At 40.3% G+C, this 12,420-nt stretch overlaps 1 protein-coding gene across 3 annotated transcripts in view; it reads left to right on the forward strand.

Moving 5' to 3' along the window:
• DCAF5 (DDB1 and CUL4 associated factor 5) overlaps positions 1-12,420 on the forward strand; it is a 76,727-nt gene that overhangs the window by 49,032 nt on the left and 15,275 nt on the right. For all 3 annotated transcript variants that reach the window (XM_087746479.1, XM_087746481.1, XM_087746480.1), the window contains exon 7: positions 7,785-7,851. In XM_087746479.1, the coding sequence (XP_087602605.1) occupies positions 7,785-7,851 (67 nt within the window). The remainder of the gene's footprint in view (positions 1-7,784; positions 7,852-12,420) is intronic.

The following is a 12,420-nucleotide window of genomic DNA, read 5'->3' on the forward strand; positions in this document are numbered from 1 at the left end:
CTAAAACGAGAAGAGGCAGCCACTCCGCTGGGGTTGCAGTCTGAGCGTGCAAACAAGGCAGTATGCCATTGAGAGGGGAGGTCCTGTACTTTACTTGGGCTGTACTGGCACCCACCTGACCCCTATAGAAGCTGGTTGAAATACATAAATGAAAAGAAATACATTGAATGGCTGATTGCAATTTGTATGGGATTTTACTGTTCTAGCTACTGAACCAGACCACTGCTGTGTCACAAGGGCTGATGCTGGCACAAGGGATGTAGGTGGGAACATACCTATGGAGGAGGTCAGCAGATAATCATTAGAGCAGCCTTTCAAGCTGTGCTCAGTGGGAACTCTATACCAAAAGCCTAGATTCATCAGTGTAAAGGTCACAGCCCAACAGAAAGATCAGGAATCGCAGAGAGATGGAAATACTTGACCAATTGGCTGTTGTTTATTTCTTAATTGTTTATGGAAAGGAAAGGAGTGCTTTGCTCTGTGGGAGATCCTGGCATTTTTTCTTTTATTCCTTTGGTGTTGCCCATCTCAAACAAGCTGTATTATCTTGCTCATTCCTTGTTTGTTTGCTTCTTGTTGCTTTTTGAATAGGAAAGAGTCTTTTCTTCTTCCATAGATGTGTCCTTAACTTGTTTCCCCTCTGGTCAGCGGGTACTCTAACAACAGAGAGATGATTTGAAAACAAATCTGTGGCTTTTCTACCTGCAGGAAATGCAGACTTAACACTAAATTCTGATCAAATGGTAAATTAAGTATCAGTCATTTTTTAAAAATGGAGAAAATAGCAGGGGAAGTCTCATTTATAAGGAAGATGTGTAAAGCAGTCTTGGCATCACAAAAGGCCCAGAAGCAGCTATTAAAAAAAAAATTTGATTGTGTTCTGTCAAACATTTTTCATGCAAAATATGCAATGTATAGCAAGACCTATGTTCATGGTTGCGATATTTTATATATACATACATACAAGCACACACGCAAATATATATGTGTATCTATAAGGTGACCTTTCTTACTTTTTGCTTTTATTTATTTATAGCTTGCTTTCTTATCCCCTTTCAAATAGTTCCATGAGAAGCAGATCACAGTGATATCATTGGGATTTTGTTAGGCTCAAGGATGAGTTCCCATTTGGGTTTCCTGATGTTTAGTAGGGGGGGTGTAATTATGGTACTGCTTTGCTTTCAGTGGCTACTTACAGGATCTCTCTCTGTCCTCTGTGTGACTGCCGTTTGTAAAAGAATATTTCTAGACAGTCCATAATTCTGAAACCCTTAGGTCCTCTATCAAATTTGAAATGGGCCATTAGGCTTAAGAGTTCTTGGAGACTGAGAGATGCCACAAAGAACAAAATAGCATGAGCCCTGTTTCCTTAGGAAACCTTTCCTCCTTGTTAAAATACACAGTTTTTATGTTCTTCCTGTAAATGGATTCCTTCTCAAAGTGCTGATTTCAATCTCTTTTGGACAAATAATCCATGTTTTTTCAAACTTCAGTGATGCTTCATGTCAAACTGTGGTTTCCTCAGTGCATACCCTACTGCAGAGAAGATGTGCAAGGCAGCTCTTCTCATATGCTCAAGAGGAGTTAAGACTTCAGCCTAGCAGACTGCCACCAATCCAGATTCTTTATCTGTTGCCATAGGAAGAAAAATCAAAAGCCTACACCCCACCCATGAGTTATATTATTTTACAGGCAATATATGGAGGGACTGTACATCCCGCCTCTTAAAGGAGCTGTGCAAAGCACCAGCAGAACTGTTTCAAATGCGGATGCTTCTGTGCTTCTTCTGCAGCATGTGGATTTTGCATTACTTCAAGAGGCTAAGGGACAGCTTGCTAAAAGCCCAAGAAAAATTTTGTCTACTCTGATCTTTTCTGCCCCAAGTTTCGTTGGCCCCTCTGAGGAAAGGATAGGCACGCTCAAGTGAGTGGGAACTGAGATTTAAGAAGTTTAGTCTCTTTCAGAGCTGACATGTTAGTAAAGCTGTAAGCAGCAGCATGGAATTTGAGTCTCTCTAACAAGCATTTTTCTGTAAGTGACTTAGTAGCAATCACTTTTCAAATGGTTATCATCTCTGTACTGTTACCCGTGGTCTCATTCATGAATTTATAATTATATGATGGTGGTGGTGCTTTTTGGTTCGTGCTTTTAAGACAAATTCTCCTACATTCTTCTTGTTCTCCCCTACATTAGTAGGGCCATTCAAAAGACTTGCCGATACTTTCGGAAAAACAATCCATGTCTGCTTGTCCCTTGTCTAGAGCCAAAAGCTTACAAATGTCTCTGATACAGGTCATAAGTAAGAGGAAATTTTAGGGAAACAGGAAATGTGGATGTTGGAAACTGTAAAATAAGGTTTGATTTAGATACAATTTTATTGACGTACTCCATATTCAGTAGCACCTGAGGAAATGTAGCTTGTGGGATTTTGAAAGCTTTCAAACTGGCAGTGGTAAGAACAAAAATAAATTCCCCAGAGTGGTAGTACTCTGCAAAATGCAATGCTAATGCTACTGTTACGAGACTATAGCAGCAGCAGATTAGATCTCCATTTATTTATATCAACTGCTGTAATTTCCTTGGGGAGAGAGAAAATGAGAAGAGTTACAGTGGAATGAGTGGGGAGCACTAGTCCGAAGTAATTCTGCCAGATTTCTGATGGTAGTTTGTTATAAGCATTTTATGCGTACTTGAAGCTCAGACTGAATTTGTGTTTTCTTCAGCAGCAGACTCTAACCACGCCTGAGAGTTTTCTTCCTTCTAAGGCAAACTTCTGAATCAGCAGCTTGTAGTCATCTGGAAGCCTTTTCCTGTCATTGTTGCTAACAGCTAGACGTAGAAGCTGATTCTTCCCTTCTAAAAAAACTCCAATATTAATTATTAGCAACTGTTTTTCTGTCTAATCTCCTGTTCATGTGAATATTGTGAATGTTGATTTCCGAAGTCCTGGTCACATACAGCAGCAAAAATGCAGACAATGAAACAGGTGGTTTTAATATTGGTTTCTCCTCCCAGACATCTGAGCATCTGAGCTCCTCGCACAGTGTCTGGTCTGATTCAGAATTCAGCACTGCACTGGTTCTTGGGGTTATGTTCTGTTTGTCTTTTGTGGGGGGAAGTGCACACTGTCTTAGCCATTTACTTGTCCCTGTGCACGTGCGTGTTTTTGCCTCTCACTGGCTAGTCTCTGTGATTTGATTATCTGGGCTTTTGTTCTTAAAGTGAGTGAGTAGAAGGTGCTCTGCTAGGAATTAGGTTTTGCACATCCCCTCAGGACCAAAAGTTGTTGGCCACAATTAAAATTGAGTCTAAGCATATGCAGCATGATGCTCTTTCATCTACCCCACCCCAACCCCTTCCTTTTTCTGTTCCTTCCTTTTAAAAAGTCTACTCCATTCCCTCAGGATTTCAGCCTTATTAACTAGGGCTTCATAGCAATTATTTATTTGAATTTTCTAGTAATATGGACTGACTTTTGCGTTTTCTCAATCCTTATTCTCCAACTTTCAACTAGTGTGGAAAACTATTGGCTTGTTGTTATACCAATAATGAATACATCAAAGAAAATTTTTCACAGATGATCGTGTAAATGTCCTAGTAACGTCAGTCCAGCTGTGCTCTCCAGAGGCCTTGGGTTCCCATTGTCTTGTGCAGAGACTGCTAACTGGAATGGAGTTTCTTTTTAAAATGTCATGGAAGAGGTGTGTTTCTGGCTTTAGCAACTTGGGTGTCTGCTCTTGAAGCTTCAGCTGGCACATCTTTCTTGCAATAGCTGCAGTCATGAAGTTGTGCTTCTGGCAGTCTCTTGGTCTGTCTGAAAAGCTGCGTTCTACTTCTCAGACCTCTATCACCTGGTCTTAAAGAAAAGGACAAAAGGAATGCATTTGGGGATTCAATTCTATATTGTGAGAACAGCAGGAAAACATGTACCCCAGAGGTATCCTAACAGGGAAAGAGAGTGGAAGACAATGCTGGCTGCTACCATGGCAGAGGCGGAATGGCAGAGATACCAAATAGTTGGATATTTTGTGGAATATGATCTATTTCTGATAATTATTGGCAGAGTTAACTATCAAAATAAAATTTAAATTTATATAGAAAGTTCACAACTCGCAGCCCATTGCTTACAACATCAGACTTTTATAGATGACTTTATCAATTAATGCTTTTGGCACTTACTGATGGCTGTCTCAATTGCAAGATTAAACCCGTAAGCACTTCTTCAGAACAGCTCAGGTCTTGAGCTGAGCTTTGTTCTGTGACTAGACATAAATTGCAATGCAGATGCTTTATTCATTCCTACTTATTTTCTCTTAATTCACTCCAGAATACTTTGGCCAAGTGTATTTGACTGGTGCAAATGTCATCAGGCTAGAAAATGGAAACGAAGCAAAGGACTTCATGGTGCTTTTAAGTAGGTAGAAACTATCTCAATTGGAAATAGTTGGATTGACTATTTTAATCATTGGAGATATTAAAAAGCCATCTGGACGTTGTCCTGGGCCGTCGGCTCTAGGTGACCCTGCTTGCGCAGGGTGGTTGGACCAGATAACCTCTGGGATCCCTTCCAGCCTCAGCCATTCTATGATTCTGTGAACTACTTTAAGATAACTTTGCCAATTTCTTTCTTTAAATTCCCCAAATTGTGACCACCTGAATTTATGCAAGTCCATGTGCTGAACTGCAGCTTATGCCTAAGTTTGTCTCCCCATTGGAGTTTTCATGAAGCTATGTGTGATGGAGTGTAAAGGTTTCAGGTGGGCATTATTCCTGACACTACCCACCTCTCCCTTCTCTCCCTCCTTCCTGCCCCCCAACCCAAAATCAACCCCAGTGCACCAAGACAATTATTTCCCTTTTTACTTTGGTAATCTTTGAAAAAATTGAATCAGAAGAGAGCTCCGGAGGTCATCTGACTTAAGTTGCTTATCAGAGCAGAGCATGTTCAAAGTCAGATCAGGTTGCTCAGGGAATTGTCCAGGTAAATTTCAGATTTGCAAGGGCAGAGATTCCAGCGCCTTTCTGGGGCCGAGTTGCAGTGTTTGTTACACTCCTCCTGAACGTGCTGTTCCTTTGTGCTCAGCTGGAATTTCCCTTGCTGTGACTTGTGACTGTTGCTTCCTGAGAGTCCACTGCATGCCTCTGAGAAGAGTCTGTCCTCAGCTGCTCTGTATTCCTTCAGACAGTAGGAGACTGTTGAGGCCCACTCTGTCCCTTCAGTTTCTCTTCTTCTGGCTAAATAAGGCCAATTCCCTTAGCCTTTCCTCACAGGTCGTGTGCCTTCAGCCCCAGAGGCCCTCCTCCACTCTGTCTGATTCATTAGTGTTGCTCTTGTATCAGGGGATCCAAACTGGACACAACACTCCAGGTGTGGCCTCAAAAGTGCCAGGTGAGGGGAATAATCACTTGTGTTGACCTCCTGGTTATGCTTTTGATAGTGCAGTCAAATTGCTGTTAGTCCACATCACTGCAAGGGCGCTCTAAATGTTGCTATCTCCAGAGCAAGACAGAGTATACTTGGATCAGCGGTCTTTGCAGGTAGTATGTTCTTGTTCAGTGGGCAATGATACGCCAGATTTCCTAGACAATTGGCCATTGAGTCTTACAGGACACACAGTGTGCTCCTCTGAAAATCAGTTTGGAAGCTGATTTGAAGAGTCTCACAGACACTTCGTTCCTTGCACATACGTAACGTGTTTTTTCTGTGTTGTGTGCTTGGTGCGGGATACCTGAAATCTGTCACTTTGGGGCCTGTCGTTGGTAGGTTTGTTTGATTTATGACATAAAGTGCTGAATGACTCTCATATTGAGGAGTTGTTAGAACTTGTTTGGTTAAAAAAAAAAATGTAATGGTCATAAATTCAAGATACTGAACTTTCTAGCTGTTTTAGAAGTCTCCATTTTTTCCCCACATGTCCTAGGCAAACCAGTTGCTGCTTCAACCACACAATTTGGTAATAAATACTAACATCTTTATAACTTTAAACAAGACTTTTTTTTCCCATGAAGCATTTCTTGTGTAACAAAACATATTAGAGGTGCTTTCTTTCTGATTGCTGGGAGGTTGCTTATATGAGCCATAATCTGTGTAGTTTTGGCACAGTGGCTCAGCCTGCTGTGGGCTAACATTTATGAGCAGTCAAATGAAAGGGAAGCACATATTCCTGGCACTGTCAGGTCAGTTTGGCAGAGGTAAGCTGCCTAAGTGCTTGAACATGTTGGCTTGTAGAAATAACTCTGGCTTGGAAAGGATGGGTGATGCAGAACTAGTGTGCACAAGTTTTTAAGGGAACTTTTGTTTGATCAGTGTTTCTTATCTGTCAGAAAATGAGCAGAATTGCATTCATAAGTGCTTACTCACATCCTACATCCTTAAAAATAGGAGAAAAAAGAATGGTTGTATTGTGATAGTAGGAAACCAGAGAAGGGATTTTTAGTGGTTGGTTATTGCATTTTTGTGGCTGGAAGCATCCAGACACTGCATGAATGTAATTAGCATTGCAAACAGAATATATGCAAATTTATAGCAGTTTTCTCTATGTTAGTGTGTTTTTTTTGTTTATTTGCTTTTGCTTCTCAGTCCTGTGTTATTCTAGGACTTGTCTCCTCACTGCTTGATGTTACTTTGTCTGATGAGTTTATGTATCCGTGGAGAATGAAAGACAGAAACCAGTTATATTTGAGCCAAACAAAACAGAATTTGTCTCCTATCAAAGGTTAGAAAAGGGACAAACTTGCTCCATGTCTTTCTTTTTCTCCCTTCCCTGTACCCTAATTATAAAATGAAAAACCCAACTTCTTGACTATATTGATTAAGCAGAAGCCTTAAGTCAGTTGAGGGCTAGAGATTTACCCTGTCTATACCAGTCTAACTGGAACTGGAATCTGCCCTTGGTTCCACTACATGTCATCTCATCTCTAATTCAGGAGAGAAATAAATGACATGGATTACGGTTTATTTGGAGGCAAGGCACAGCTTGTGGCCTCTCGTAACTGAGAGGCGTAAGCTTTTTACCATGTCAAATGTCACCTGTCATTCCAGTGCATATTTGTAGTATATTAAGCTACTTCAAATTGCATATTGCCTAAACTTCTGTACAATAAAGAGATTGCTTGTCATTCATGCACTTTTGAAAAAGGGCAGCCTTCCATCTCTTCAGAGTAACTATAACCAGGAAAAAAATGAACGGTATGATAAATGTGGTTTTTTTTAAACCGCTTGAGGCTTGCTGACAGTGAATGTTTAGCTTTGGTTTTGTTCAGTGTTCAAGATTATCCTCAGTGGCTGACTTTTGATGGTCTTCAGTAGACTATGATGAGCCAGACATGTTGTTCTTGTGTGTAATGGACATGCTAGCTCTCTTCTTAGGTAAGTGTTTGATGGAGTTTTTCCTAGGTAGCTCAGGAGATGAGCAAAAAGGATGAAAGACCTTGACATTAAAAAGGACCAGAGTTGCAGGCTGCAAGGTGTGAGAGTTTGATCTAGACATGTTTGTATTAAAGCCAACCAAAATCCATAGCCTTATTTAGCAAAGAAAACTTTGGGCAGTAGGCATTAGATACATGAAGCATGATTTTGAATTTTGGTCCACTTTTACGCATACAACATTTTTGTGCTGGTACCTCACCCCCATTTAAGGGTAAGCTGATCAGCAAGGTGCAAAAATGATATAAATTATCTTTTTTTTTCCTCATTTTTGGTTTGGAGAAACTAGATCAACAATAAAATAACATCATTCAGGTGATACTTTGTGGTAAACTACTTTTATTTTTATTCCTAACAGTACATTCTTTCGGGCTCTGATGACTTCAATTTGTATATGTGGAGGATTCCTCCAGATCCAGAAGCAGGTAAGTTTTGTTGTTTTGGAATTTGGGGGAGGGGGGCAGGTGTCTGAGGAATACTAGTTTGGTTTTTTGAAAAATTGCTGTTCTCCGCCTCTGAATCTAGAGTAATTCTGATGAAAGCTGGATGGGGAGAATTTACAAATGCCTAATCCAGTCTCTGGATAACAATGGGCAGTGCCATTTGAATCTTTTATCGTACTGATTTTCTTTTTGTTTCACTTCTCATATAATGATCATTTAAATTTTCTAGATGAGCTGATGAAGAGAGAGAGCTGTGGCTGGGGCAGGGTGTGTCTTTCCTCCCTCTTGTTTACCAGCCCTGCTGCTTCTAAGCTGATCTGAGTTCACTGAAGAACTTAGGATCTGTTACTAAGAAATTTCATCCCATGATGAAGCTTGCAGCATAAAATGGTGCTGGGTTCACAGGCTGCTCCTTACACCTCCAGTGTATTGGCCTCTCTTCCCCTCTTTCTTTCCTCTTACGCCAAACCCCTCCTACTGATTCCTAATCCAGAGCAGTTATGCTCTTTTACTTTCTGGGTGGAGGAGCACTATCAGCTGGTGGAAATGACCGCTTTTGACTCATTTCTGACCCTTTCCCATGCTGGGGCAGACATGCTAAGCAAATAGCACTAGCTCAACTCTGTGTGAAAGTATAGGAGAGGGGCATTAGAGTAAAGAAAAGCAGTAATGTGTGGGGGATGTAACAGTAGTGTTGTAGGCACCACAGTTGGTCAGTGCCTAATTTGATATCGTCTAGTATTGTGCAGGGTTTGGCAATACGACACTCTAAGCCATACGGCATCAGCATATCTCTTCTGTTGAAACGAATCACTGTGCTCTTTTAGAAGGGTGTTGAATCTTGATTGAAAGACCCAAGACTTTAGAAAATGTACTACTGTTTCTATTTTTAATGGCTCTGGCAGTTTAAACTGTACATTTTGGTGGTATTAAGCACAACTGAGTGCTGTCCTGTGGTCTCAGGTGCTTTAGCAATAGTGAGAGCAAATTACAAACTCTGTTAGAGGTAAAATGAAAATATTTTGTTTCATTTTCAAAGGCTGTTAATCACAACTGTAATCCACAGCTGAGAGGATGACTAGCCTCTAAGAGGTTTGGTTAATGGCAGGGTTTTGAGGAAAATGCCATTCTAATTTTGGATTGCTTATTTAACCAACATTTGATGTTGCAGTCCAGAGGTCCTGAAGATGGTCTGGCTAAATACACCAGTACCTTGGCCTTCTATCTTTGTGTAGGGTTTATAGAGACTTCTCCCTGCTTTTCTTTTAATTTGTGTGATTTCCTTTTACATTGGACACTGTTTTACTACTACTTACGGAATTTCCTCTTAGTTAAAACGAAGGTTACATACATTTAAATTAGTTATTTATCTGTAAGTTTTTATGTGTGAACTCTAGAATTTATGCATGTTACTATACTTGTCCTGACTGCATTTGTAAATTCTCGATTTGGGGTTTTGTGTTTATCTGGCTGTGATGCTCTTGAAAACTTTTTTTTTTTCCCCAGGCAGCTGCAGATGGCACTTTTCATCTGGGACCTTTGCACAAAGAGTGATAGCTAGAATTACCACAAACAATGTCATATGTGTTTTGGTCAGCTTTCTTGTTTCTGGTTCTTGTAACTTGAGGAAGGGTGTCAGTAAACTTGCAACATTTCAGTTACAAAATTAATTACTTAATGTCAATTGCCGTCAGTGGTTGCTTAATGGGATCAGAAGATCCTGTAGTAGGAACGTGTATGTCTTTCGTCTCTTGTAACTTGAGCAGTTCTGTTATTGAAACATTTTAGCGAACCTCATGAGCTTTGTTTTGTTAGACCTGGAGATTTGGCTTCTGTGGCAAATAACTCATTGGCCATTCAAATCGCCTGTGATAGGCTTATTGAAGCTTTTCGTTTCTTCATTCAACTCTTCTTGAAGGGTTGTGCCTGTTTTGAATGTGATGAAACATCCTTTCTTAAATCTCATCCTGTGGTTCAGAATAATTGTTCAGCTAGCGAGGTTGCTGTGCTTCCTTCTTGGAGAAAGAGTCTTGCTGTAGGGATGTGGAGACCTTGGAAAGCTTCTGCTTCAACGGAAAACTCCTTGTTCTCATGTTCTAGCTTAAAATAGGAGTGTCTTTGGGTCTGTGATCTGAGGGGGTGGAATGTGGTCTTTCATTTAAAATATTGTACAAACTAGACAGGATGATGTAATGTCCTGTACTGTTGGTTGGTATTTTAAATACAAATACCTCTCTAACTGGTTTCTGCCTTCCGGGTGAATTCAGATATTGTGTTGCTATAAATATTTATGGTACAACTCCCTTAAATTGTATCAGCTATTTGTAAATAGCAACTTTTTTGCAAGTGTAAATCTTTTTACAGAGCTGCATTCTTAACAACAACTCTGACATAGATTATTTTGCTTAAGTACAGGCGCAGCAAGTACAAGCTATCTAATGGTTAGAAACATTACTAGACAAAAGGTGAAGAAAAGTGGGAAGGAACACACCAGTCAGACAATTGCAAACTTATTTCAAGTTGGAGGAATGCAGTTACCTGTGTTGGTATTTTGCCAGGAAAATGGAACAAATTCTGCTGTTTTTTTGGAAATAATCATAATTTTGAGGTGTCCTCCCAGTAGGTTGCATTGAGTCATTCCTCCTCAGCTGGAAACTCTGCCAGCGGTTTTGTCTGGTCCAGTTATTAGACAGGATTTATTTCGGGGTGGGAGGTCTGTGAAAAAAGGTATTTCCTAAACTGCTTAGGAAGCTATTCTGTTGATGAGTTTTGTTGGCTGTCTCCTTCCACAATCTTAGATTATTCTGAATAGGCCAGGATTTCCTATGCCAGAAGGTTGATTGCTTTTTTACCACCTTTTGTCCTTTCTTGAAGATGGAATAGTTTGCTTATTTTTCCACTTTCTTCTCCATCCAAGTGCTACCCAGGTTTCCACTGTGCTTCAGAAGTAATTGCCAATTGTTTGGTGAATTTTGTTAGCCAGTTTCCTCTTTAAAGTATATATCCCAGTTTTCTTCAGAGGCAGAGTTTCTAGCAAAATTAATACGTTAGTCTGGCAGAAGAAAAGCACTCCTGAGTTTCCACAGCTTTTACTTGACTCCAAGGCAAGCTAGAAGTGAGAAGAGACATCAGCCCTACATGACCTGCCCAGCAAGACTGTTAATGTATAAGCACTTCAGGCAGTATTTAAACCTAACTCCTATAAACGTGGTCTCTTAGCTGGTAAAGAATCCTTGTTCAAGACAGAACCTGACATGTCTTGTGGAGTAATAGAGGGCTTAGTAGACGAAATGTTTTGCAAAATGGAATTTACATTCCTCACCCACTACTCTGAATCATCTTTGCAACTCAGAGCTTGTCTCTTGCTTTTGAAATATTGCTCAAAGATGCTCTGTGAGGGATATGATATTTATTTGCAATTGAGAAGACGGTTGGGGATCCTTCAGTTTACGTGAGCAGGCTGTCACCAAACTTCTGAAAAACTTCACTAAATCAGAACAGCAAACTGTGTTTCAAAACCTCTTTTAAATTCTGCCTTTGACTGTAACTGCTAGCAAGAAAGGGCCTGTCATTGTGGTCCAGTTACTAAAGTAATTGCACCAATCTTCAGCAGAACTGATGCAATTTTTCTTCCCTTTTTTTCTCCTCGTTGGTCATTGTAAATGCAGACACCTCTTCAGGCTTGAAAAATTCAGCAACAGATCTTTTCACAACATTTGAACAGGGTTATCTCATTGGAGACAGCTTGTGGTTTAAGTTCTCGAAGTTCCAGGCTGATAAGTGAAGATGAATAAGAGATGATTAAGTGTTTCTTAATGTCTTTAGCTATTTTTGAGATTTTTATATATGTGCACACATGCACATATACATACCAGCTGGGTTGGGGTGCCATCTGGCCCAATGGGGAGCATGCTCTGGAAGGTTTGTATTTTTTAAAAAATTGATTTTTCTGAGGCATGGTCTTGGGATCTAAACTGTTTTATTTTTAGGACTGTAGTTTGTCTCTTCCTTCAGGTCAGTGTTGACCATAGTGTACTATGGAACAGTTGTTTGATTATCACAGCAAGTAAGTGGTGGGGCAGAGTAGAAGAGGTTCTTGTATTCAGTGGAATTTAGACTGGTTGCCATGTCACGTGGATGGTAATACCAGAAACCTATGGAAGCGTAGTCCTGGCTAGATGGCATCTGTCAGAAAACAAGGCAGTGCTGGGTGCTTTGTAGTGCTGTAGCCAAGCAGAGGAAGATTCAGCATCCATGAGTGTTTTCTCTCACCGGCCTTAGCATGTTTAATATCTAATTTAGCACTAGAAAGCTGAAGATAACACTGAGCACTGGGAGAGGCTGGAGAAGCCTTAATCCCCAGCAACTAGCCATCTGATTGTACCAAAGCTCCTTTCTCTTTATTGTATTGAATGTGTTTGCAGCTACCAGTACAAAATAAATACACAGGCAAGCAGTTTTCACACCTCCATTTTCAAAAAAACCCAGATATCGGTTGTGTGATAATTTCACTTATTTTAATCCCATTATGTTCAGAAAGTATAGTTGTTG

This window comes from Nipponia nippon, unplaced genomic scaffold, assembly GCF_047370975.1.
Source record: "Nipponia nippon isolate SJK-2023a ecotype South Korea unplaced genomic scaffold, ASM4737097v1 scaffold_10, whole genome shotgun sequence".
Classification (NCBI taxonomy): Eukaryota; Metazoa; Chordata; class Aves; order Pelecaniformes; family Threskiornithidae; genus Nipponia; species Nipponia nippon.